Genomic DNA, 26,369 nt, shown 5'->3' on the forward strand with positions numbered 1-26,369 from the left:
GATACCGATAACCTCACCAGGAGAGGCCCCTGGATGGCCGTGATTCAGGGCCCCACCCCACCCGTCAATAGGGCCCAGGTTATTGTCCCAAGCTGACTCAAGGGGTGACGTTCTCTATGGAAAAGCCGCAACTTTTCCACCAACAAGTTGGTCAAATCATTCCCTTTTCAAAGACTCCCACGCCATTGTGATGAAGAATCTGTGGGGGAGGGACGTACTGAAACCAGGCTTCATTCTAACAAGTAGGTCCTGGGACACTGGGACACATGTAACCCCTCCACACCTCCCCCCCACCCCCCGAGGGGAAAAAAAAAATACAATCTGTCAAAGAAGTCTCATACCTCTGCCATGAGGAAGTTAAGAAAACTAGACATAAAGCCATATTCCTCTTGGGCAGCACGCCAAGGGGAGCGGTAGCTTGGAAAGAGCACTGGATCCTGATCTGAACCCGATACCCTTTAAAGGAGATGTGGTGACAATTAGCTCTCAGGATTCTTCTTCTAGAAAAATACCTGCCCAGAGTATAGTCTTTAAATGACACCAGTATGGACTTAAACAATATGAGAAGTCCAACTCTCAAGAAACAGCCCAATCCGAATTAGCTACCAAGCATCTCACTTCCTCAGGTCTTTACACAAATGTCATTCTTCTTAGTGAAGATCTCCCCCCACATCCCCCCAAATCCCTCCACCCCAACACACATAATTCTTATCACCCTTCCTGCAGTATTTTTTTTCCCTTCCTTCCAGATCACCACCCAACTGCCTCCTCCTGTCTCCTCCAATTAGAAGGGAAGGAAGTCCATGAGGACAGGGACTTTTGTCTTTTGCCCCCCTGTTACATCCCCAACACCTAGCACAGTGCTAGGCAGTGCCCAACATAAATTTATTCCGTGAACAGACAAACAAATGCCTCAGTCATCCCGAGGGACTTCTCTCCCTCTGAGACATTCAGAGCAGGAACTATCCATCGCCTTCACCTGGCTGCTCATAGACCGTCTGGTTAGCTGGCTTTTCCTACTGTAAAGAGCACAGACTTCGGAGTCCAACAGTCACTGAACGTGCAGCCTGGCTCTCTCACTTCCTGGCCTTGTGAGTTGCACTACCTCACGCAGCTGCTCAGGGTCTGTCACTTCTCACTGGTTTTGTGAGGGAGAGGGAGCATGAGGGAAGAGTTCTGGACACACAATACATGCTATCTGTACAATATTGCTTATGATAAGAGAGGATGAAACAAATTTTTCAGTATGTTTCAAATATTGCATGGGACATACTGATACTAAAAAAATGAGTCACTGTTTACCTGAAATTCAAATCTAACTGGGCATCCTGTGTTGGTGGTTTTTTTTTTTCCCCGTTGGTAGATAGTGGACACTTTAATTCAAGCAATGCTTGATACAAACCATCTGAAGGCAATAAAGCACCCTGTATTTTCTATGTTAAATCTGGCAACTCTGCCCATTAGGCATTATATTGATGAAGGTAGAGTGATGCATCTTACATAAAGATTTATAAGATGCTACCCTCTAATACTCTCTCAATGAATATCTATTGATCAGATGAATTTCAGAGCTTTGAGATTTTTATCTTGGCCATGAGATGATTGAGTTAGCCTTAGATTATTTTCTTCGAGTTTTCTGCATCTCTCTACAAGCTCCCTCCAGGCTCCTGTGTATTGCCAAGAACTGGAAGGACGGAAACCGGGTCTTGAACAATTCATGGGCCTGGAGGATGCCACAGATACCTAGGAGAAAGGTGTTCGGTGTATCTGGAAGCCTTGCTCAAGGAAGGTGTCACCCAGACAATAGGAAACCAAACAGATGGCCCTGGCAGGCTCAGATCTCTGTTTAGATTTTGATCTGGTGCTTCCTTACACCAAGAAGTGCGGGGCAGAAATGGCTCATCTGACCTTTACACTCTAGACTGCAAGCTGTTTTGTGACAAGACAATGAGGTAAGGTTACACCAGGGGTGTGCAGGGCTCAGAGAAACTGGGAAGTGCCAAGTGGAGACACATGCCCTGAGAACATCCCCTTCTTGTATCCTTTCTGTGGCTGATAACGAGAAAGTTTCCTCTTTAAAACCAAAAGCACAACAACACCTGAAACTAATATGTTATATGTCAATTATATCTCAACTTTTTTTGGGAAAACGGCACAGTGGAATAACTTCTAAAAGCAAAAGATATGTTTCAGACCTATATATACACCCTGAACCTCATTCAGTCATTCAACAAAGAGCTACTGACACCTACTATGTGCCAGAAACAGTTCCAGGTGCAATATAGGCTGTGAACTTAACAGGACAAAAGCCCCTGGCCTCCTGGAAGTTTTGTTTTTTTGTTTTTAATTTATTTATTTGGCTGCACCGGGTCTTAGTTGCGGCACGTGGGCTCTTTTAGTTGCGGCATGCATGTGGGATCTAGTTCCCTGACCAGGGATCTAACCTGGGCCCCCTGTATTGGGAGCACGAAGTCGTAACCAATGGGCCGCCAGGGAAGTCCCCCTCCTGGAGCTTTTGTTCTAGTGGAAGGAGACAGACAATAGCCAGGAGAAATGAGTGAAACACATGTTAGATGGTGAAAAGAGCTACAGAGGAAATTAAAGCATGGAAGGGAGAAAGAGTTAATGCCTCAAACAGGGAATTCAAGAAAGGCTTCACTGAGAGGGTGACATTTGAGCAGAGATTTGAAGACATAAAGGAGTGAGCCATGCAGCTAGTAGGGGAAACTTATTGACGGAGGTAATAGTCAGTGCAAAGGCCCTGAGGTAGACATGTGCCTGATGTGTTCTAAGATCAGTCAGGACAAGAGGTAAGGGGTGGGAGTGGGAAGAAAGGCAGATCATGGAAGGCTTGTAAGTCATAGAAAAGACTGGCTTTCATTCTGTGTGAAAGGGGAAAGCACTGGTCGATTTTGAGTAGGAGTGATGTTTTCTAACTTAAATTTAAAAAACCATCACTCTGATTGCTGAGTGGAGAAAAGACTGTTGGGAGAGAGGCAGAGGAAGCAGGGAGACCAGAAAGGAGGCTGTTGCAACATTGAGGTGAACACTCGAAAACGCCTTTTGGGAAAACTCTCCTGGGAACAGGGGAGGTGCGTCTGTGTGTCTGAGTGCCAAACCACACAAACAGCTGTTCTTCTTAGCCTTCAGCTTGCCCAGGTATCATAAATCCGAAAGGCTTTTGGCTTGTTACAAGCTCTTCCAATTACAAAGCCCACTAATTATTATCTAGACCTTGGCCAATTATCCCACGGGGTCCTGTGCTGGCCACCATTTACGACTTTCCTTATGATTATGGGGAGGGAAAAAGGTTCAACTCTTCCGGAAGGCCCTGGGAGGTCCCAGCAGTAACGTCAGTGCTCACAGGTATCCGGGCACGCTCTCCCTCTTCCCAGTGTGGACAGGTCCTCACCCAGACCTCTGCCTGCCTTGAGCTGGTCCCAGTTGGAACATGAGTTTGTTTAGGACAGGGTCCCTCCCAATCTACCTTGCACACCAGTATAATTGCATTTTCAGAGACCCAGAAAGTCAAAGAGAGAAAGGAAAAGAAGCGCTGTTCACCTAGCATTTTTTGGAAGTGAAAGTCAAAAGGGACAGAGGCTGAAAATGACTCAGAGGTGAAAGACAAAAGAAGTCCTTCAGAGGGAAAAAAAAAAAAAAGCTGAATTCTAGCCTCACAATTAAAAGTAGTGAGATGCAAAAGGTGTAAAGACCTCTTTTCCAAAGGACAGGAGGAACTCGCCTTACAAAGGTGAATTAGTTTCACTGGAAATGCAGTTTGGCAAAGAGGCAGTTGAGGGGCATAGGAAAGAGCGTGGATTTTAGAAGATAAAAGTCTAGCTCTGCAGCTACCTGGTTGGGTGACCTCAGACAAGCTGTCCAACTTCTGAGTCTGTAGGAGCTACTGACAGGTCCCGCCTTGGGCCACTGTGAGCCTTAACCAAGCTGTCAGGTCTGTGAGGACCCACTTTTGCAGGCCCCACTCCTAACACTGGTTAGCAAAAAATACTTGTATTTTTATTTGTTGGCCGCCTCCAAATAAGTACTCTCAGCATAGCCCTTCCATTATGTTCTCCTCCAGTGTATGGGGTCCCTGTAAAACCTCTGCATCTGTTGACACAAGATTAAGGAAAAAAGACCACTGTCCTATATAAATTCCTATTGAAACTGGTGCCTGTTCTCCCAAGCTCCAGACCTGAAATTCCCAAATACCTCCATAATGATGCCACTTCTGGGTCCTTCCAACTTAATACTTTCCTAACCAAGAATAAATTTTCCTCCCCAACTTGCTCCCCTTTCTCCTCTATTCCCAGCAAAGGATGCCCTCTCATTCACCAAGGTCCAGGGGGTATAACTGACCACCCCTCTCATCCTCTAACTATCTTCCCACCCTGACGACATTCTCCAGCATCCTGAAATTGGCCATTGAGGGAAGGGGTGTCAGAGAATTTCTGGAATATCTCTGTGGGCCCCCAGCACTGGGTGCACAGCAGGGAGAGGTGTGTGCACTGGCTACTCCTCCGGGTCCCCCCTTCTCCACCCCATCTGCTCTCCTTCACCAGCATGGCAGAATGACCAGATCTATCCTTCCCCAATCAAGGGTCCCCTTAGATCCCTGGCCTCAGGCTGGACAACCAGATGCCCACACCCTGGCTGGCACTGGGTATTTACTTATCAAACATTCGTGATCTGGCCACTGGAGTTGTCCAGGCGATGAATCAGGTTGCAACAGACTCCTGGGAAGCTTTTAAAACTGCCATGTCAAAACCCCACCTTCGGACTGTAGCTCAGAGAATCTGCAGGTTTTTGAAGTGCCCCAGGTGATCTGATGCTTAGCCACGTGGGTAAACCACGGTCTCAGGGGCTGGGGCAGAGCCTTTTTTGGCTACGGGGAAAAGACAGGCATCCCTAAGCCATGTGTATTATGAAATATGTTTAAAAACCAAGCAAAAGCTGCTGGGTTCAAGGTCATCCTGATTTCCTGTCCCCACCCCCACCCCGACCCAGTTGCTCCTTCCCCACTCCTCCCACCCCAATTCTGAACAATATCCACGGGCAGGCCCACAGGCAGACTCACTCCAGCCCTCCCCAAGCACACTGCACAGTGGCAAGCAAGAAAACACCACAGCATATCCTTTCCTAGCAAAGGGCACTTTGGTCTAGTCACTGTTTGCTGTTTGCAGAGCAGTGTTTGCTTTAACACAGAGACAGGGAGAGTGAGGAAACTGGTTTGGCTGGTTTGCTAGGTGGGAGAGAGCACAGGGAAACGTTTGAACCAAAGGCAGGTAAAACATGGGAGGGTGGCAAACAGAAGGCAGCAAATACTCCAGGGGCTTTCATACGGAATATCCACTGGGCCCTTCATACACACTGCGACACGGGTCCTATCATGCCCATTTTACAGAAGGGCAATCGAAGGCTTGGGAAGCCCTTGGCCAATGTCCCTTAGCTGGCAAGGGGCATTACCTGGATTTCAATCTAGACGGTCTGACTCTTCTTGGGCCTTGGGAGGTAGGTGAGTGGAGGATTGAGGTAGATACAAGGAAGGGAAGGGAAGAGGAAAAACGCAGAAAGAGGGGGCTTCAAACACTCCTCACAGGAACAAGCAAAAGCTGACGTACATAAAAGGAAAACTTAAATTAGTAAGAGAAAAGGAGACGGGGGAGGGGAGGAGGGGGAGAGAGAGCACGTGCGCGTGCGAGACACCACCACAATTTTTTTTTAAATGCACCGAAGACAAAAGCACTTTAAAATGCCTAACTGCCCTTCCATTTCCAGAATCGGGTTTGAGGTCTCCCCTCTCTGCCCTCGGTGGCTTTCAGAGGGAAGCACTCAGTACACTGTATCCTCGGGACACACTTATCACTCTAGCCTGGCTTCAAGAGCTACTGACTGGGCATGCAGCCCTTACAAGCATCTTAGAAAGTTCTAACAGACCCAACTCTTCCTGCCAATTACAACCAGCACTGAGGGCTAGCCCCAAGGCCACAGTTTGAGAGGAAAAAATAAGCCAAGGTATGAGGTAGTGAATATTTACTCATTCATTCATTCATTTGTTCAAAATAATATTTGAGTGCCTACTCTGTCCGTAAGAAATATGAGCCACCATCTAATGACTCTTTCCTGTTTTCTTAACATCCCTCTCACTTCCTTTTCCACACTGGCTTTATTCATTACTTAATCCCAGGGTCCAGCCCGGTGCTGACCCTCAATAGGCACTCATATTTGTTGACCAGAGAATCCAAACGAATTAATGAACATGCACATTTATCCTCACAACAAACCTATACGTGTTATCTGCCGCACCTCCCCCGCCACCACCAATTTTACAGATGGGGAAACAGGCTCATAGAGGTAAAGTGATTTACCCAAGGTCACACAACTAGTAGCTGTAATTCAAACCTGGTCTTTTATACTCATGGAGCTATCCTGACCAGCCCCAGCCCACTCCCCTCCTTGAAAGCCTAAAGCCTTGAAGGAAGATGGGGGTCGAGGCAGAGTGGAAACCCAGAAAGTCTGGATTGTGACGGGTGCTTCTTAGGGATTTTTGGGTTTTGGCAGCTTCCGGGAGATGTGAGAGCTGACTGCTTCAGCACCTGGCTTATCTGGGACTGCACTTGGAAACCACCTGGCAGAGGGGACGGGCAGGTCTAGCGGCCCCGTAGAGAAGTAGCAGCTGCCAGCCTTCCTTAGATGGCCTTTCAGGGCTCAGAACTTCTCCGCCACTCCTTGTGAGACACAAAAGTGAGGGCAGGAGGATGACCCGTCCATCTCCTTCCCCAGTGAGCTCCGCACCAGCCCTTGATACAGAGGTGAGTAATGAGGAAGTGATGTTTAGGAGTTTGAAGAGGGAGGGTAGCGGGGATCTTACGATGTAAAGTGACCCCAAAGCAGGCTTCTGTATTTGTTTTTTAAGGCCTAGTTTAATTAGGGGGCCCGCATACTGTTTCCATCACCTTTCAGCACATCTTTTAGAAGGAAAGGGAAATGGGTGTATTTAATCCGCACAGGATGCTGATGCCTGTGAGCACGGTCAGCCCATCGGGCAATCAGAGCTCAAACCCAAAATATAAGCCCCGTTTGCCCAAGGTCAGGTGCCGGAGGAAACAAAGCAAGGAAACCATTGGTTTGAAAGCCTGCCTGCTTTTTTTTCCCACCCCTCAATCAACTTAAACCTGAGTGCACTAGTATACTGTCTAATGACCAAAACTGTCTGCCTCAGTTTCTCAAGCCAGTTTGTGCTATATATAAACACACAAAACAACAACAGCAACAACAACAAAAAAAGGGAAAATAATCAGAAGCTCTAAAGAACCAGTGTACAGTTGTGGTTTTGGTGTCTGCTGTTTGTACATTCTCCATTCTAAAACCTGGAGAGGAACCAAAGCAATAAATACAAAGCTGAGTGAGACTGTGGGGTCAGCCAGCTCATGGGGCACAGGAATGACCCCAGAAAACCACCCTGAGACCCCTTGAGTTTGGTCAAAACCCTATCTGTGACACTCTTCAGCCAGCTGCAGACATAACGTAACAGGCTCCTGTTCTCAGACTCCCATGCAGTAAATTCTCCACAGGGCCAACGTTTAAACCTGGCACTAACGTCGCATGCCTCCATCTTCCTGGACTGTCCAAAGAGAATGAGGCCACCTCCCTAAGTTCTGGCTGCCTTTTTAAATCACAAAGCCAGTTCCCTGAGGTTGTATGTGTGATTTTACAGAAGGGCACTTTCATCTTGGAGCGATTCCACATCAGATTGGTAGGAGACCCAATGGTCCACAAAGGCCAAAAAAATAACATGTCAGGAAATCTGCTGAGTGGGGCTGGATATGCGGACATGAAGGGAACTGGAACCAGCCGCTCAAGCGACTTCCAGTGCTCCTTCTCCCACCAACGCTACCAGCTACAAGCCCCTTCCACCTCCCACTGCGTCTGGCCCACCTCCATCACCACCAGCCCCCCTCGAGGTCCAGCCCTATCAACACCTCTGCTCTCCAGGGCACACAGGGAGGACGATGTCTGCTTCATGACAGATACAAATTCCCCAAATACCCTCTTTTCTTTTTTTTGAAATAACTGAGAAAAGAATGGGGGAAAGACCAGCTGTGGATCCCTGAGCAGTTTCCTTATCTCAAAATAGAAATAACAATGGTGCCCACCCTCATGTGGTTCAATGAGGTAAAATATGTGAAGCACTTGCCCGAGTCTGGTTCAAAAGCAAATAGGTGCAGCTATTAGTAATAATGATAACATTTATGTTATTATTAACATGTAATATTATTATTGGTCAGATACAAGAGCTGGAGGTGGGGAGTGATAAAAACGAGACTAACCCACCCTTAGCACTACCAGGTGTCTTAGTGAAGGAAAATAAAGTCACCAACACTTGTGCTGCAACACCTCATACACAGATGCACACACCATTTCTAACCCTTGCCCTGAATTCAAGGCTAGGTTACCTTTGCCTCCTCCCAGAAGCCAGTCTTCACTGCCCAGTGATACCCATCAGAACATCCCAGGCCACCCACATGCTGCCACCTAAGTGCCCATGTGCCACAATGCCCTCTAAGTGGGTCCTGGGACATTTCTCAGCAACCTGCTGGAATGGGAAATACCAGGAGCAGGGCTGGAGTACCCCTATATCTCCCCAGTCACTCCTGGGGGCCCAGCACAGGGCTGGGCAGAATATCCAGCAGAGACTGGCTTAGTAATGGTGGACCCACTGCAAAATCGGGCAGACAACACTTCTTTTTGACCCAAGAGAAAGTTCCACACAACACAGATGGGCTTCAGAAAGGCAAATATGTTTTATCAATCAAGCAGCAGTTTCTCTCTTTAAAAAAAAAAGTCACCTACTGTTGGAACAACTTCCAAAGTTCAGAAAAATTTCAGATGACAGCATGATTGCTGCAGATTTTTCACGTGGCCAAAGACTGGAAGAATAAACAGTGAATTGCCTTAGGGGAATTGTGGGTGATTTCTCATTTCAAAAAGTGTTTCTTTTATTGTTATGATACTCGCCCAATCAACTAAATCAAGAGGGAGGAGAAAGTCCTTTGGTAGGAAATAAGCACCTGGGAATCAGGGAAACCAGAGGAGAAACCAACCTTCCCTTGCCCTCACTCCTGGGCAACAGTGACGTGAAACAAAGCAAACTCTAGAATCTAGATTATCACAGTGATAAGACCCAGAAGTACACTGTGTCGGTTTTCACTCCGAGTCAAAGCTACCAGGCTTTAAAAAAAAAAAACCCGCAAAAAACCACATACACACACACCCACCGTTATTCCTTGGGGGAATAGTACCTGTATCAAAATGTTTTCATCTCTGTGAGCAAAAGCCACAGCCTGGTAACCAAGAGAGGGCTCCTCAGTCATCCCTGAGATGCTGCAGAATGGGGCCTGGGAGTCAGATGCTAGCTCAGATTCCTACTCTGCTGACCCTGGGGCAAGTGGGCTCCACCCTCCTGAGCCTCCCATTTGCTCATCTGTAAAACGGGAATTACCACCCCCCCCCCCCACCCTCTTCCCACACACCAGGTTTTTGTAGCCTGAAATGACAGACTGTATCAAAGTGGTCAGGACAATATGAGACACACGGAAGGCCTCTTCTAATAAGTGCGCCCCCCCAACCCCCCACCTAAGTCAACTATACAAGATAGCCCCCTCAACCCCAACTGCTCTATCATGGCAAAAGTTCAGATCTCTGCATCTGTGTAAAATACAAAGGGGTGTCACCTGAATCAGGGAAGAAGGGGCTCGCCCAGTCCAGCCCAGGGGCGTAGGAGAGCAATTTCTCGGACCCTTCCCACTCCCACCCCACCCCGCTCAGGGACGCCGGCGGCGCGCCCTCACCTCTGCCCAGGACTCGGCCTCTCTCCAAGTGCCGCCGGGGCACTGTGAACGTGTAGTTCTTGGCGCCAAAGCCGGGACTGCAGGGCTCCGGCTCCTGGCAGAGCCATGATGATACCTGGGGTAGGAGAAAGGCATGGAACCGGGGTGATGGGGGGGTCCCCTGCTCCCCACACCAAAACCAACAGCGCCTCCCCTCCCTCGCTCCCGGCGCCAGGATGGGAGGGACCCACTCCCATCCCCGCCGGGCGGGCAGCCACGCCAAACTCTTTCATTCGGAAACCTGTGGCCGCCAAGCCCCCAGGACTTCCCAGGAGAGCGGCTGCTGGGTCACCTTCTCCAGACCTAGCACCCTTTCCCTTCCAGTCTCCTTTTTAATTTCATCGGAGGTATCTTTACTCTTCCCAATTTCACTTTCCTTATACCGGCACGGCTCCCATTCCTAAGTCCAGTTCCTCAGACCGAGGTGCGCGCCAGCCCCTTCTGACCCTACTTTCTCACCCCGGTTGCCCGCATACCTATTTACTACCCTTTCTTTACAGGGCAGGTGCCTTCTTTATATACTGGTTCCCCTTTCCTTATCTCAGGGGTCGTTCCCACTACTCCCGGCTCCCCTCGGACTTGCACCAGGGCTCCCCTATCCCATACCGCGACGCCCGCCCTAAGCCCACCCGAGTCCCCGGAGGCCGCAGCGAGGCGCGCCCCGCGCCCCTCACCTCCGGCATTTGCGGGAGGCAGCTGGCAAAGCCGCGCTCGCCCCTCACCCTCACCCGCTCCCATTCGCACTCGCTTCTCCATGGAGTCCAGAGCGCCGTGCAGTCCCCAGGCCATTCAGGCGCTTTGGACCCAAACTTTCTTGGAAGAAAAGGGAAGGGGACGACAAGAGAGAGGAAGGGGCCGGGGGCCGGGGTGCGGATGGTGGGTCCGGAAGGCGTCTCCTGCAAAGTCGGGGGACCCAACGTACCTTTAGCAGCAGCAGGAGCGCAGAAAGGCTGCGGCACGGAGGGCCCATGGCGGGCCGGGCGGAGGTTGAGTAGGGTCCGGCCGAGCTGGGCCGGGCTAAAGTCTGGCAGAACTTCCGCGAACTCACAGGTGCTTTGGGGCTCCGGACGCCACTGAGCTGGGCAGCGCCGCTCGAGCCAGGTGAGCTTCGACGGCCCCGCTCCCGGCCCCGCTGATTGGCTGAGAATGCACCTGCCCGGCCGCAGCCAATGAGCGGCGCGGCAAGGCCTCGGCGTCCTCCTCTGGCTTGGGTGGATTCTCCGCCCCCGACCCCGCCCCTCCGCCTCTCGCCGACCTGGTGACCGGATAGTGGAGTCAGAGTGTGGGCTAGGGCTCCACGATTCCTATCACAAATCAGGCTTGAATACCAGCCTCGCGGTGGCTCACTAACCCCTGGGGCTAGAAAGGATTTTACCCTTTAACGACTTTTTTTAACTTTAGGTCTCCATCGGTGCGTGGATATGCAAATCAATTCGCTGGGCAGGACCCCACCCCCCACCCCCACCTCCGCTTTAAAGCCTCCGTTTCTCCACCTTCCAAACGGGAATAATAATCACAAACGCCTCCCTGTGTTGTTGTGAAGTTGTCATACAATTAATAAGACCAATGTTTCCTGCACCACAAAAGCTCTATACAGATGTGAGGGATAATAATAGTTAACAATAGGTGCTGGGCATTAAAAGTTACTGTTCCAGACTCTGTGCTAAGCATTTTACATTAACCATCTCATTTAACTTCATCTTAAAACAACACAAGATCTGTGTAATTATTCCCATTTGATAGACAGGCAACTGAGGCATAAAGAATTTGAGCCCAGTGGGAAGTGGTAGAGGACTGGAACCCACCTCCCTCTGATTCCAGGACTCATTATTCAATTAGCTTCACCTCCTGTGGCCACACACAATCTTCCAGCTGGAGCTGCAGTTTTTAGTCTGTCCTTTAATGTTGCCTGGAAGAGATCCAGTAGAGATTACCCAAACCTTTCATTTGCAAATAACTTTCAAGGTCCCATGCAAGGGTCACCATCTTTCCCTTTACCCTTGAAGCATGATCAGAACTACAGTGTGTGTAAAAAGAAATGGCAATTATGTGATATGATGGGGATGTTAGCTATGAGTTAGGTATGTGTTAGCTAAGTGTCAGTATGGTACTAATTAATCATTTTGCAATATATGTAAGTGTATCAAATCAACATTTTGTACACCTTAAGCTTACACAATGTTATATGTCAATTATATCACAATAACCAAAAAAAAAAAAAAAAAAAAAAGAACTTCAGTGTATGGAATCAGCCACTTACTAGCTGTGTGACTTCAGGCAAGTCAGTATTTTCATCTGTATAAATGGGTCCTTAGGACCTAATACAAGAAAATCACTCAGTAGAGTACTTGGAGCCCGGTAGCAACTGCCCGATAGTGTTGGGTGCGGAGGTTGTTCTTTGGAAAGGACCATCTGCTTTCCCCCTCGCTCATAGGGAAGACCATGTTTAGCATATTTCACCCAGAGCTAAAGGTGAATCCGAGCCCACTGAGGCTACTTTCTCAATCCCAGAGGAGAGGCACTGTCCCAAACCACGACACTGTTTCAGGTCAGTCCAGCACCCCCACCCACCCTCACCCCCCCAAAAAAGAAACCTGTCCCCTCCATTTTAATGGGTTTCTGAGCACATGCCCAGGCCATTTGGATTTCTGCATTTTGGCTCTCTCTCTCTGCCTCTTAACCCACCAGGAGACTCGGAGGGGAAAGACTCCAGTATTTCCTTTCCCACTGAGGCTCCTGCAAGACTGTGCATTAAACAAGATAATGGAAATACAGAAAGAGGCGTCTCCCCCACGGGGCGGCTTGTCCGTTTATTTTTTTCCCCCTCAGTTATGTAAAAATTCATATTTTATACCATCACTCGGCCCAGGGAGCCTTTAGGGCTTTGCTTTCCCCCTCCCAGCGAGCCCTGGCCTTGCAACTCCAGGGCGACTCTCATCGACTCCTCCATTACACTCTGATAATTCAATAAAAAGGATTTTAGAAAACAATTAGGGACAGTGAGGACAGGTTGGGCATCAGCTAGTTGCAGACTTCTCGGCAAGCCCTTCTCCAAGCTCCAGGGAGCTGGCCAGGAAGGGCTGCCTGCCCTCAGCCGTCCAGGGTGAGCCAGGGTGAACAGAGGATGCACAGGGGTTCCCTGTGGAGGCAGGGCACTGTGTGGCCCTCAGCGAACTGCCTCAATTTCCTCTTCCATCAAAAAGGATACCTCATTGTGAGGATCAAATGAGTAGGTGAAGGTGAGCCTCTGCTGCTGATCTCAGGCTGATGGAGGGTTAAAAGTCCTGCTCTGCCCCTCTCTGGGTAGCATGTCCAGTCTCAGTTTCCTCATCCATAAAATGGGGATGTTGGCAGCACTTAATTCACAAGGTTCTTGTAAGGGCTCCGTGAAGTTAGCTATTAGCACTCTAGGCTCAATACATTCCCCTTCCAGTTCCAGGCAAAAACTGTGAGCCCCCATGGAGCCTCCCCCGCGCCCCCCCCCCCCCGGCCCACCACCCACCCCCCCCCACCCCCCCCACCCCCCGCAGGCTCTCTTTTTCCCAGCGCTGCTGTTAAAGTCTCTTAGGCTATCTCTGGCCTCTGCTTGGAAAAACTCTTTCGCGGGGGCTGTTTAGTCATTAAGACCTTCCTAGGGTCATTTGCATTTTAAAGAGAGCTCTGGGGTATAACTCTTTCCAAGGAAGGAAATCTTTGGAATTTAGTAAACTCCGCCCAGGCTTCTTAACCTGGTATCTGTGGATGGGCTTCATGGGGTTAGTGGCGGTGAAACCCCTCAGATTGTTAGCAAACCTGCTGGTGCAGGTGGTAAGATCTGTTGCTTTCTCTTCTCAACTAAGGGGAGAATCAACTCCAACCAAAATCTTGGAGTTGAGGTCTCTCTGAGGGCTGGTCCAATGTTACTGGTAGAATTTCAGGCATTAACTGGGAAAAGAAATGTTGACCGGAGGCCTTGTGGGTACCATTCTAGGTAGATGACAGACCCTACTACCGCTGGTGCTAACTGGCCTTCCATTGTTGGGATGACCAACACCAGATTTCCTTATTGCCTGCAGGGTGTGTCTCTGATGACTTTCATTTCCTGGGTGTCCTGGCAACTGGTCAGCCTGGAGGCTAAAGATTAACTCCCCAGTCAGTCCTGCTCCTTTCATCTTCCGGCAAAGGGGTGGTAATAAAGGCACTCAGAATGGGAGGGGCACCTCTCCCCCAGCCTCAGCCAAGAGGAGCTCAACCCCCTAGCCAGCTGCGGAGGAATCCCAGGGAAAGTGGAATTGCTGGGGATTGCAGCCAGATCAGACTCCCCATTATGCGGGGAGAGGGGGCTCCTGACACCTCTGCTGGGCCGGGCTGCCTGCCAGCACGCAGGGGAGGGAACTGGATAGCCCACTTCAGCCTCCTGTTAAAATGTGGTAACTGATAGGGGTGCCGCCCTTTGCAGCTCAGCTACTTGGGTCTGCAAAAAACATTCTTATTTCAAACACAAGGAAAAATAGTATAATGCACACCATGAATAGTTATAATGAAACACCATGTATCTATTATCTAGTGCCAACAATTATTCTTTGCAATTTGTATAATTTTGTAACATGTGAAGCTTGTACCAAATCTTGTTCCATATTTTCTTTTTTTGTTTGTTTTTTGGTTTGTTTTTCATTTGTTTTGTTTTGCTTTTTTGTTGTTTCATATTTTCATCCCTGAGTTTCAAAAACAAACAAACAAACAAACAAACAAACAAAACTAAGACTATTTTTTTAGGAGTAATTTTAGGTTCACAGCAAAGTTGAATAGAAGGTACAGAGATTTCCTAAATACCCCTCCCCAACACATACACAGCCTCCGTCATCAACAACTGATGAATCTACACTGACACATCATAATCACCCACGCTCCATGGTTTACAATATGGTGTTGTGTGTTCTGTGTGTTTGGACAAATGCAGGATGCATGAATCCACCACTGTGGTATCATACAGAGTCATTTCACTGCCCTAAAAACCCACTGTTCCCTGCCCGCCTCTTCATCCCTCCCTCCCTGCTAACTCCTGTCAAGCACTGATCTTTTTACTGTCCCCAAAGTTTTGCCTCTTCCAGAATGTCATGTAGTTGGAGTGACACAGTATGCAGGCTTTCAGATTGGCTTCTTTTACTTAGTGACATGCATTTAAGGTTGTTCCATGTCTTCTCATGGCTTGATAGCTCATTTCTTTTTAGTGTTGAGTAATATTCCATTGTTGCAATGTACCACAATTTATTTATTCACCTACTGAAGGACATCTTGGTTCCCTCCAAGTTTTGGCAATTTATGAATAAAGCTGCTATAAACATCTGTGTGCAGTTTTTTTGTGTGTGGATGTAAGTTTTCAACTCCTTTAGGTAAATACCAAGGAGCAGGGTTGCAAGTTGTATGGTAAGTATAAGTTGAGTTTTATAAGAAATTGCCAAACTGGCTTCCAAAGTGCCTGTACCATTTTGCATTCCCACTAGCAATTCCTGCTGCTCCACATCCTCACTTGCATTTGGTGGTGTTAGTGTTCCAGACATTTTGGTCATTCCAATACGTATGTACCCTTGCATTTTTATTTTTGCAGAATATTTTAAAGCAAATCCCACATAATGTAATTTCCCCTTAAATATTTCAGTCTGCATCTCTGAGAACATGACCATCATCCAATTAAGTAATAATGCCTAATAAAATACACAATTCCTCAATATTATCTAATGGCTAAAAATTGTCTTTTTGTACAATTTTTTTATAGCAGGATTCAAGCAAGAGTCACACTTTACATTGGGCTGTATGTCCCTTGAGTCTCTTTATATTTGTAAAAGTCTCCCCATCCTTTTTTGTCCAGATTTTTTCTTTTTTTTTTTTTTTTACTTTTTGGCCGCACTGTGTGATATACAGGATGTTAGTTCCTCACCCCCTGCAGTAGAAGCGTGGTGTCTTAACCACTGGACTGCCTGGGAAGTCCCTTGTCCACCTTTTTTGAAGTGTAATTAACTGCACATATTTAAGTATACTATTTGATGTTTTGGCATATGCAAATACTGGGACGCCATCAGCACAATCAAGAAAATGAACAGATCCCTTTTTGTTTAATTCTATTTTGATGTAATTCCAGATTTACAGAGTTTGTTTGTTTTTAAGTGGCATTTATTTTTTGATACCAGGTCATTGGTCCTGTTGGATGTCTTGCATCTTGTATTTGGTTGAATGCAGCCTCACGGTGTCACTTACCATAGTCCTCTCTCCCGTATGTCACGGGAACTGGTACTCAGATCTAGAGGTTGGATCTCATTCAGATTCAATTTCTTTAGGTAAAAATATTTCATAACTGGTACTGAGTACTTCCCATGGCATATCAGGAAGGAAGAAATTGGCTGACTCACTTTTAGGTACTAAGATTCAGCTGGTGTCAGCTGATCCTTCCATTATCAAGTTCTCCATCAGCCTTTCACCTTGTGGTTTTAGCACCATGGATGATGGCTGTGCAGATCCATTATCTCATTAGGGGAAAAAATAAACATTTATTAAGCACCCCCATGTGCCAGGCACTCTGCTCAACAATGTGGACACAAAAATAAATGAAATATGATTCCTGCCCTTAGGAAACTCATAAGGTAGTGAGAGAGGCAGACAGGTAAATATTTATCCACTTATTTATTAAATATGTATTGAATGCTAACTAGGTACCAGGCATTGTGCTAAATGCTGGTAATTACAATATAGTGTGTATTAAAGTGATGGCTACCATTATCGGAACTCACGATACTCTAAGCAGTATCAGTCTTCATATAGCACTTTGGGTGCTCTCACTACATCCATTTTACAGATTTGGAAGTGGAGGCTTGAGAGGTAAAGAGGTTTGCCCAAGGTGGCTTATTAAGTGACAGAGATGGAATATGATGGGTTCAAAGCCTCTTCATCTCCATGCTAGACTGCTGAGATCAGGGCAGCCTTTTATTTCCAGGTGCCATTTGAAATGAGAGGCAAACCTTTCTTAATTTAGCAAGAAATGGTCTGTTGAGTTGAACTGAAATTACAGACCCCAGGGCAGCCAAGAGAAGGTGGCAAGAGCATAGCCTGAACTACTGGTTTTTCAGCCAGGCTGGAGCTTCCAGTACATTAGGGGTGGGCTGGGGTAATGATAAGAGCTGGAACCAGAGGGCTGGGTCCTGGATCAAACAATCTGGTCCTCCAACTTGCCCACAGAGCAAAAGGTATTCTCCCCACTTTGCAAAGGAGGTGACTGATGCTCAGAAAAATGAACAGCCAGGTCATGGCAGAGGCACGTTTGAGGGTAGTGCCCTGGCTCTAAGACCAGTACGGCAACATGGTCCCAGCATAGATGTTAGTCCTTTCCTGCCTGGGTCTGAAACCTGCTTTTCTACCTGCTAGTTCTAAGCCTTTGATCGAGTCACTTAAAGCATCTCTGGACCTCAATTTCCTCATCTGTATAAATGGGGATAATAATAGCACCTATCTTGTCGGGTAGCTGTGGGAATTAGATGACATAACCTAAGTAAATGTGGCAGACAAGAAGTCCTAAATAATCATTAACTATTATTATTTCCACATTCCACAATACTCAGGGGTTGGGGCTTTCACTGCGTGGCATCCCTGAGTCCCTGAGTACATGAGCAGTGGGACCACTGCACTGCTCTCAACCTAACTCTCAGTCTCTCCTAGGCTCGCTGAAAGAGGGGGAGCCCGCCGCCATGGGGCTCCACCCAGCTGGCTGGGTGCCCTCTCTTGGCACAGATACCTTTGTACCTGGTGTCTCCAGATAAGGTGCTACAGAACAGCTACAGAGTACAGAACCTCAAGATAAGGTTCCATAGACCTGTGCTTCGAGCAGAGAAGGCCCCATCCCTCCTCTCAGAACCAAGGACCTGTCCACATGGTGGAATGGAGAAAGAAAGCCCTTTCAAGTCTCACCCAGGTTGGACAAGGCCAACTCTCTCCAGGGTCAGCGGCCAATGAAATCACTCTGTGCCACATTCAGCCTGGTCCCAAGTCAAAGAAATCTGGTGACAAGCAACTTTAACTTCTTTATCTATCTACCAAATTCCAGGAGGTAGCTAGAACACGGTGTAGGGAACTGATCTTGTCACTTGAAGCAAAATCTCTTTCCTTCCCTAAGACTCATTTTCTTGTCTGTAACATGACTCAGTTGGCCTGGAAGAATCCTTTGGTTTTCTTCTGCCTATAAAAACTATGACTTTGAGCTTCTTGAGATTGAATCAGTGAGCACTGTGTGTGTGTGTGTGTGTGTGTGTGTGTGTGTGTGTGTGTGTGAGTACGCATGTGCTCACCTACTTGTGGGTTCATGTAAGGGGTGTAACTCAGTCTTCGCAGGTCCAGCAGTTCTCAGCGAGAGTCCAAGTTTGACAAGAAGGGAAGGTGAAGCTGACTAGGCTCCAGCCAGACCAGTCAGAGAAAGAGAGTTTTCCTGCAGGGGTGGAGACCAGCAGAGCAATAAAACCTGGGCAAAGAGCAAGGTTTCCACTGCAGGCCTGGGAGAAAATGCCAGAATCCAGACTGAGGATGGGAGTACCCATAATTTTCTAGAGAGACTCTCCAGCTTTTCAGGTCACAGTCATTCATACACTTATCCATCCATCCATTCATTCATTCGATAAACAGTCATTGGGCATCCAGCATGAGCCCAGTGCTTTGCTAGTGAGGGAGGTGCCTCCCTGCCCTAAGAGAGCTTTCAGTCCGGTGGAATAAACAGACAAGGGAACCAGGTATTTACAATCCAGGGCAATCAGAGAGGGTGATATTAATATTTAACAATAGGTTAAAAAAAAAGTAGGTAAAGCATGGGCACCGGGCCAATCAAGATGAACACCAGCCCTTAACATCAGTGCAGGGTCCCCAGGCCTCCCGCTGTGCCTTTTGGTTTCTGGGTGGTGGGAAGGTGCGGGGGTATGGAAGGGTCTGAGGGTTTGGGAGGCACTTGAGGGACTCAGGGATGCAGCTGAGTTTACCGACTGATATGGAAAAATTTCAATACCGTATTTTAGCCACTAGAATAACCATATCAGTGACCCTGGTTGGAGGACAGCCCTGGTGACAATGATTCGAGATTAACAAGGCCCATGATGGGAGGGCACAAGGGACTCAGGGAAGGCTTTGCGGGAAAGTGACATCTATGTTGAGTTAGCCAGAGTGTTCCTGGCAGAACCTGGGCAAAAGCACTTTCCCAGTAGAGGAGGGCTCAGCAGGTTGTTCAGATTAGCTGGAGGAGAAAGGGGAAGGAGATTAGGCCCAACAGGCAGGTAAGGAGAGTGTGTGTTGTAGGGCTGCCGGCGGGGTTTGGGGGGTGGGGGTGTATGGGGATGGTGGGGGGTATGGGGGTATGGGGGTAGGGGGGCGGAGCTGTGTTAATCATGCTCAGTGGCTTGGACTGTGTCTCCAGAGCAATGGGGAGCCACTGCAGATTTTAATTAAGATCAGGGGAGTCACCAGAGCCAGTTTGCAAATCCCCCAGGTGACACCAAGGAATCCACTTTTCCAAAGACAAGAACCAAGGCTCAGGGAGGTTAAAACACCTACCAGATGCCAGGCCGCAGGTTGGACATGGTGTAAATGGAACTGCTCACTTCTGGATCCACTTCTCTATTGAATACCACGTGCCTCAGAGGCTGCCCCCTTGTGTATGGAGCTTTAGAATGTGTAAGCACTGTATGGATTACACAGCACATTCCCATCTGTGCTCATTTGATTTCCCATCACAACACTGTGTTACAGTGATACCAATCCCATTTCACAGTTGAAGGGACTGAAATACAGGGAGGTTTCAAAATCTTATAAGTAGTGACATTTTGACTCAAATCTAAGCCTTGAGACTCCCTGTCCATTGATATTTCCCCTCTACCATGCTGTGTCTTGGCATTCATATTGGTCACTTTGGGTTATAAATGCCAGAAACATAAGTGCCTAAGCAGAAAAAGAGAATTTGGGGCCTCACATACTAAAAAGTCCATGATGGATGGACTTCAGGCATGGATGGCTCCAGGTGGTCAAGTTACATCATCATAGATCTGTCTTGCTCTGTCTTTGCTTTCCCATATGTTGATTTTCTTCTTGGATTCTCTTACCAAGGCAGAGACAGGCTGTCAACCTACCAGTTTAGCAGTCCCAGCCACAAAGTACCATACTTTTCTAACAGGTACAGCAAAAGTCTCAGATTTCACTTTTAAGCCCTGACTCAGCTTATGTGCAGACATGAACCAATCCTGTGGCCAGAGAGATGGCTAGGTGGTTCTGATTGGCTAAGACCAGGTCACGTGCCCAGCCCTGGAGTAATACAAGAGGAATCAGCCTTCCAGGACCACACGGACTAAGAGTAGGGGAGGTGTAGTCCCCTAAAGAAAAATGATGGTGTTGTTACCTAGAGAAGAGTGAATAGATGCTGGACACATCAAAACTAACATTCAAGCTACATCATGATCCCTCTGCATCAGGGGGAGGCTACTCACCTGTGGGAGGGTGGTCTTCGGTGACCAAGGAGCTCAAAATGGTGGCAGGCATGGTCTGCCTGGTGCCTGCTCCTTGGGGCAGGAACTCTGCCCCTCTGCAGAGCTCTACCTTTCAAGAGCCAGCCAGCGAGCTCCAGTCCAGCTTGGAGGCCCCAAAGCCACTTCCCTTCTTCTTAATGCCAATTTGTGACCTGTGCCTGCCGAGGTGAGGGTTGGAGGCTGGGTTCCCTGCAGACATTCCTCTTAGTAGAGGGAACTTAGTCATGGTGTGGCCTAAAAATTTTAAAAAGTAGAAAAATAAAATTTAAAAAGCCAGGAACCCAAAATAGCCTGGCTATGGATAGATGCTGGGGCCGAGTTTGCAGTAAATTCTTCCCAGTTGTGAGCCTCTCTCTCCCCCAACCCATCCCTGGTGACACTTGCTGCTGGGCTGTGGTTTGCACTGCAAAACCACCCCAAAGGCAGAAGTGGGTAGTGCTTAAGAATACAGACTCTGGAGGCAGGCTGTTTGGGCTCAAATCTCAGCTCTGCCACTTACCAGCTATGTGCAAGTTAGTGACACTGTGCCTCAGTTTCCCCACCTATTAAATGGGTTTGATGATGTTAATAGCAGAACCTCCCAGGTAGGGTTGTGTAGGACTCAAGTGAGCTAGTACATGTTCAGATCAGTGTCTGGCATAGAATAAGCAATATATATAAAGGGTGGCTATTATGTGCCACATTAGCTGCTTTTTATTCCTCTCAGGGGACTGAGGCCCCTGAAGGACAGGGCCTGGTCTGTCTTGTTTGTCACTATATTCCTTGTTCCCAGTGTGGGGCCTGGAACAGAGCAGGCCAAGGTAAATATCTACTGAATAAATGAATGAATGAATGAATGAGTGATTGAATGGCTAGTGCCATGGGAGCCAGGACTACTGGACTCTAGGCTGGCTGTGTTACCTCAGGCAGCTGGCTTCCCCTCTGAGCCTGTCTCAGTCTCTGTAAAATAGATCAGATCAGTCAGTGTTACTCAGACTTTTCCAATCAGGCCCCCATTTATAGTGTGCTGGGACACGCACACTGAAATTGCATTTTCACAAGACAATACCTACTTTCCTATGTGCAGTATACTCTGATACACACTGTTTTCTTGTGTTCTACTCTATTTTACCCTTTTTCATTTTTTAAAAATGCAATCCTGACCCAGTGAATAGATTTGAAGCCTCACTAACTTCTGGAGACCTGCCGTTAAAAAACTGAACTAGATAAAAGGCAAGGTCCTTTCTGACCCAGACATTGATGATGTTATAAAGCTTACCTAAGAAACCTCATCTGATTTTGTGTGATGGTTAAGAACTTGGGCCCTGGCAGGAGAGTGCAGGGTTCAAGCCCTAGGGATACTGGCCTGTGCTGATATTGGTAAGTTATGCAACCTCTGGGTGCCTATGTTTCCTCCTTAATATAATGGAGGTAACAAGGATTCTTTCCTCTTAGGAGTGGTGTGAGGATTAAATGAACTGATACCGGCAAAGCACTAAATACTTCTAAATGCTCCATGAAGAACTTTTTAAAAACATTACTGTTATTTGAAAGAACACATATAACACTTTGCGGGTAGCCTGGCAGAGAATCAGGGCTTAACAGATGTTTGTGCATTTTTTGGAGATTATCAGAACATTCCTCTCCTTCTCCAGGGTAAAAAAAACTGAGTTTCCAGGAGGGAAAGGTACTTGTCCAAAGTCGCTAGCAAGTCAGAGACAGAGCTTCAGGCATCAGGCGTCAGATTTTAAGGAGGTTCTATAAACTGCTGATTCAAGGAATGCAAGGGAAACCCCCTTTCCTCACTGCCCAGAATTCACAGATTTCAAGCCCTCTTTCTTTTTCTTTGTTTGAACATTTTCACCCCATTTTTAAACATCGAGGTATGCTTTACATATAGTAAAGTTCACCCCTTTTGATGTGCAGTTCTGTGAGTTTTAACAGACACAAACAGTTACATATCGACCCCTATGCTCAAGATGTAGGACAGTTTGCATCATCCCAAAAAATTCCCCTGCGCCCTTTGTGGACAATCTCTCCATCCACCCCTAGTCCTGGGCAACCACTGAGCTCTTTTCTGTCCCTATAGTTTTGCCTCTTCCAGAAATACTTCTGAAATTCATCTAAACATTTTTGCTTTGCAGTATTCCATTGTTGGATACCACAAATTGTTTACCCATTTACCCGTTAATGGGCATTTGGGCTGTTTGCAGTTTCAGGTTATTATGAATAAAACTGCTAGGAACATTCATGTGTCTTTATATGGACATATGTTTTCATTTTTCTTGGGTAAATACCTATGAATAGAATGGCTGAATCATATGGTTAGCATATGCTTAACTTTCTAAGAAATTGCAAACTGTTTTTCCAAAGTGACTATGGCATGCCGTCACGCCGTCAGCAGGGTATGAGGATTCTAGTTGCTCCACACCTGCTCCAAAAGGCGGTGTGCGCAATCTTTTAAATTTTAGCCATTGTGATAGTTGTGTAGTCATATCTTTTTGTTTTGGTTTGGTTTGGTTTTTTTTGTTTTGGCGCATGGGCATGTGGGATCTTCCTGGAGCAGGGATCGAACCCGTGTCCTCTGTACTGGCAGGTGGATTCTTAACCACTGCACCACCTGGGAAGCCTGTGTAGTTATATCTTATTGTGGTTTTCATTTGTATTTACTTATGACTGATGTTGAGCACCATATATCTTCCCTCTTTCTTTAAAAAAAATTATACAAGTAGTAATTAGCCACAGTAGAAAAAGTTAATGCAGAGATAAGCAAAAAGAAGAAAAATTAAAGATCACCTGTTACCCTAGAGTTAATCATAGCTGACATTTTGAGCTATATCCATACTCTCTCTCTTCAGACAAATATATAATTGTATTTTAGTCATTTATCTGAGAAAGTAATACAGGCACCTGGTACAAAGTTTGAAAGGAATAAAAGTATTGGGAGATAAGCCTCCCATTCATTCTGCCAAAATTAAAAAGTCTAACTAGACGTGGGATAGCAGAGGACGTGCATTAACCGCATCCCTTTGATGTGCTGGTGAGAGTGTAAACATGTCAAGTCCAGTAAAACTGAACACTCTCAAACCCCAGGCCACAGAGGGTCCATTCCTCAGCCTTTAATCAGAGAAAACAGCAGAAACGTGCAGCAGGATACCCATATAAGAATATTCATAGATGCATTGTTCATAATAGCAAAAATCTGGAAAAATCCAGATGTCCATTGACAGGATAATGGATTTTTAAAATGCAACATATTCATCAAATGGGTGAATAGAAACCAATGAAAAAAATGAATGGACTGCAGCTACGCACAGCAGCATGAATCAATCTTCATAATACGATGCTGAATGGAAAAACTAGTTCCAAATGATTCCATACAGCATGATGCTCCTCTTATAAAGATTAGAAACAAACAAACAAAAAAAACAAAACAAAAAAGATTAGAAACAACTACAAGTACACAATATGTTATTTAGACCATAAGTATATATGTATCAACTATACAAAAGAAGCAAGGGAAGGAAAAGCACAAACATCAGAAGATTGGTTACCTTTTGGGGGAGGGGCTTGGGCTAGAGAAGGATCCCACGGGTAGATATAAGGTACCGTTATGTTCTCTCCCTTGGGTTGGATGGAGAGTTAAAAATAATTAATCAATGAATCAAACTGAAAACTGGGCAGGTACGGACCAATGATACAAGTGTATCATGACTCAAGGATTATGATTAATCTAATTCTGAGCACATGAGGTGCACTAAAAATTTAGAAGTAAGTCTTCCTCTCTGGTCCCCAGCCACTCTGTTCCCCTCCCTAAAGGCAACTACGGCTACCACTTACTGTGTTTCCTTCATGAATAAACTTCCTTACTCCACCTATTCTATAGAGTAACCTGTGTTTTTACTCAACAGCAGTTCGTGGAAAATCTACCACATCAATAAATATAGATTCCCAATAGCATTTTAATGGCTGTATAATTTTCCACTATTTAGATGCCTATATTTTATTAAACTAACTCCCTTTTTGATGGACCTGGGTTTTTCCCCCCAGTGTTTATTCTCATGAACAATGTTATGAGGAAATCTATACATACACCTTTGATAAATTGTATGGAGAGGTCTTTAGGGTAAATTTCTCCAAGTGGTATTACTTGGTCAAAGACTATGTGCATATTTCAGGGTTTTGAGCCATATATTGTACCCACCAGCAAGAAGAGAGGGGACTGTCTTTGAGAGGTCTGGCTGCTGGCCTGGTGCTGTGAGGTCTTTTGTTGCTAACGCTAGCCCAGAGGTTATTCAGCAGCAAAGCACTGTTAACCATTCCCAGGACCTCCCTGTGGGGCAGCAGGAAATGGCGTGGCTCCTTGGGCAGAGGAGAACAACAAGTCTTTATTAAAATGCTATTCACCAAGAATGCTTTATTAGCACAGATCTTGGCCTTGCATTTAGGCAACTCCCTGCAGACTGGCGTGAGACTATGTCTCCTGAGGGAAGATGAGCAGGAGTCCAGGGTGGGCATCGGACCCCACTTCCATTCACTAAATTATACAATTAATAGTGTGCAGTGGGGAAGAGCTGGCATTAGAGTCAGATGGCCTTAATGAAAACCCTTGTTCCTCCACTTCCTAGCTGTGTGACTTTGGGCAAGTTTAGAATCTCCCCCGTTTCAGTTTGCCCTTCTGCAAAATGGGGCTAACGCTACCTAGCTCGTGTCTGTTTCAGCACATAAATGAGGTAGTATACATAAAGTGCTCAAAACACAGTTGGGGTACTGAAAGTGCTCTATAATTATGAACTATCACTAGGTACCTGACCTGGGCTAGACTCACATCCCCTGCCCTCAAGGCATCCTCAAACTGGTGGGGGAAGGTGAAAGCATTTACAAGTCAGGGTGATGAGTACATTAAGGCAGGTGTCAAGGAAACTCATAGGAGGGATGCCAAACCTGGAAGGCTTCCTGGAAGAAGTGGCATCACGGCAAGAACCAAGTTACTTATAGGCTAAAGAAGAGGCAAAGTGGCTTTGAGAGACCAGCCATGAACTCCCTTTACTGGAAAGATGAAGATGGGATTCAGAGAAGGTTTTCAGTCTTGGATTTCAATTCAGCCATTTCTCAGCACCAGCCTGGGTCCCAGGTACTGTGCTCAGTGCCAGGGGTGAGTGTGGGCTGGAGACAATCAGGCAGAGGCCCTCAGTAAGCTTATGATCTAACTGGGGAGAAGAACATGAAGTCTAGCCTAAGAGCTAGACTCTGAGGAAATCTACTAAAGGAAGAAACACAATGTCAAGGGAGCAACTAATTCTGAGACTCCAGGATTGTGAAAGGCTTTGCAGAGGAAATGCTTATAAGAACTGAACAGATTGGGGGAGGGATGGGGGAGGGATGGGGGAGAAGACCGGGGAAGAAGCACAAGCAAAGGTGAAGCAACAGGAGAGCCTGTATCCTAAAAAGATACAGTGTGGCTTGTGCGGCCTGGACACAGGGAGAGGTGAGGGGTGGGCAGAACTAAGGCCGCAAGGTCAACTGAGGCCAGGGCCTGGAGGGCATCACATGACATGCTATGTGGACTTCATCTGGTAGGTCATGGGAACGGAACAGAAGTATTTAAGCAGAGAAGGGACATGAGGAGATCTGTGTTCTAGAAAGATTACTCTGATACAGATGGGGGAGGAGCCTTGGGAGGCAGCACAGATCGAAGGCCCCTGTGACTACCTAAGGGACAAATCCGGTGAGCACGGAGGGCAGGCACAGGTGGGGCGTTTGTAAACAGCTCTCTGAAACACTTGAAATCCAAACCCTGAAGTTATTCCCTGGTGGCTCATGAGTCAAGATGTCTAATATCCCTGGAAAAATAAACCTGCTCCTGACCCCAGCAGGAGCAAGAGCAACCCGATATGCTTGTTCATTAGGATGAGGGAAACTTTTCCCCCTTTATTAAGGGTCAGCCGAGTTATTAGGGTGAATAGAGTGACATATT

The 26,369-nt window shown here is 46.9% G+C and overlaps 1 protein-coding gene across 1 annotated transcript in view; it reads right to left on the reverse strand.

The window, feature by feature from the left end:
• Positions 1–10,993, reverse strand: part of LOC130838452 (cadherin-1) — a 72,108-nt gene extending 61,115 nt beyond the window's left edge. Inside the window, exons 1-2 of the mRNA XM_057711545.1 lie at positions 10,813–10,993; positions 9,852–9,966 (exon numbers count right to left, since the gene is read on the reverse strand). Of these exons, the coding sequence (XP_057567528.1) occupies positions 9,852–9,966; positions 10,813–10,860 (163 nt within the window). The 5' untranslated portion in view covers positions 10,861–10,993. The remainder of the gene's footprint in view (positions 1–9,851; positions 9,967–10,812) is intronic.
• Positions 10,994–26,369: the final 15,376 nt, after the last annotated feature.

Source organism: Hippopotamus amphibius, chromosome 16 (assembly GCF_030028045.1).
Source record: "Hippopotamus amphibius kiboko isolate mHipAmp2 chromosome 16, mHipAmp2.hap2, whole genome shotgun sequence".
In the NCBI taxonomy this organism is placed as follows: Eukaryota; Metazoa; Chordata; class Mammalia; order Artiodactyla; family Hippopotamidae; genus Hippopotamus; species Hippopotamus amphibius.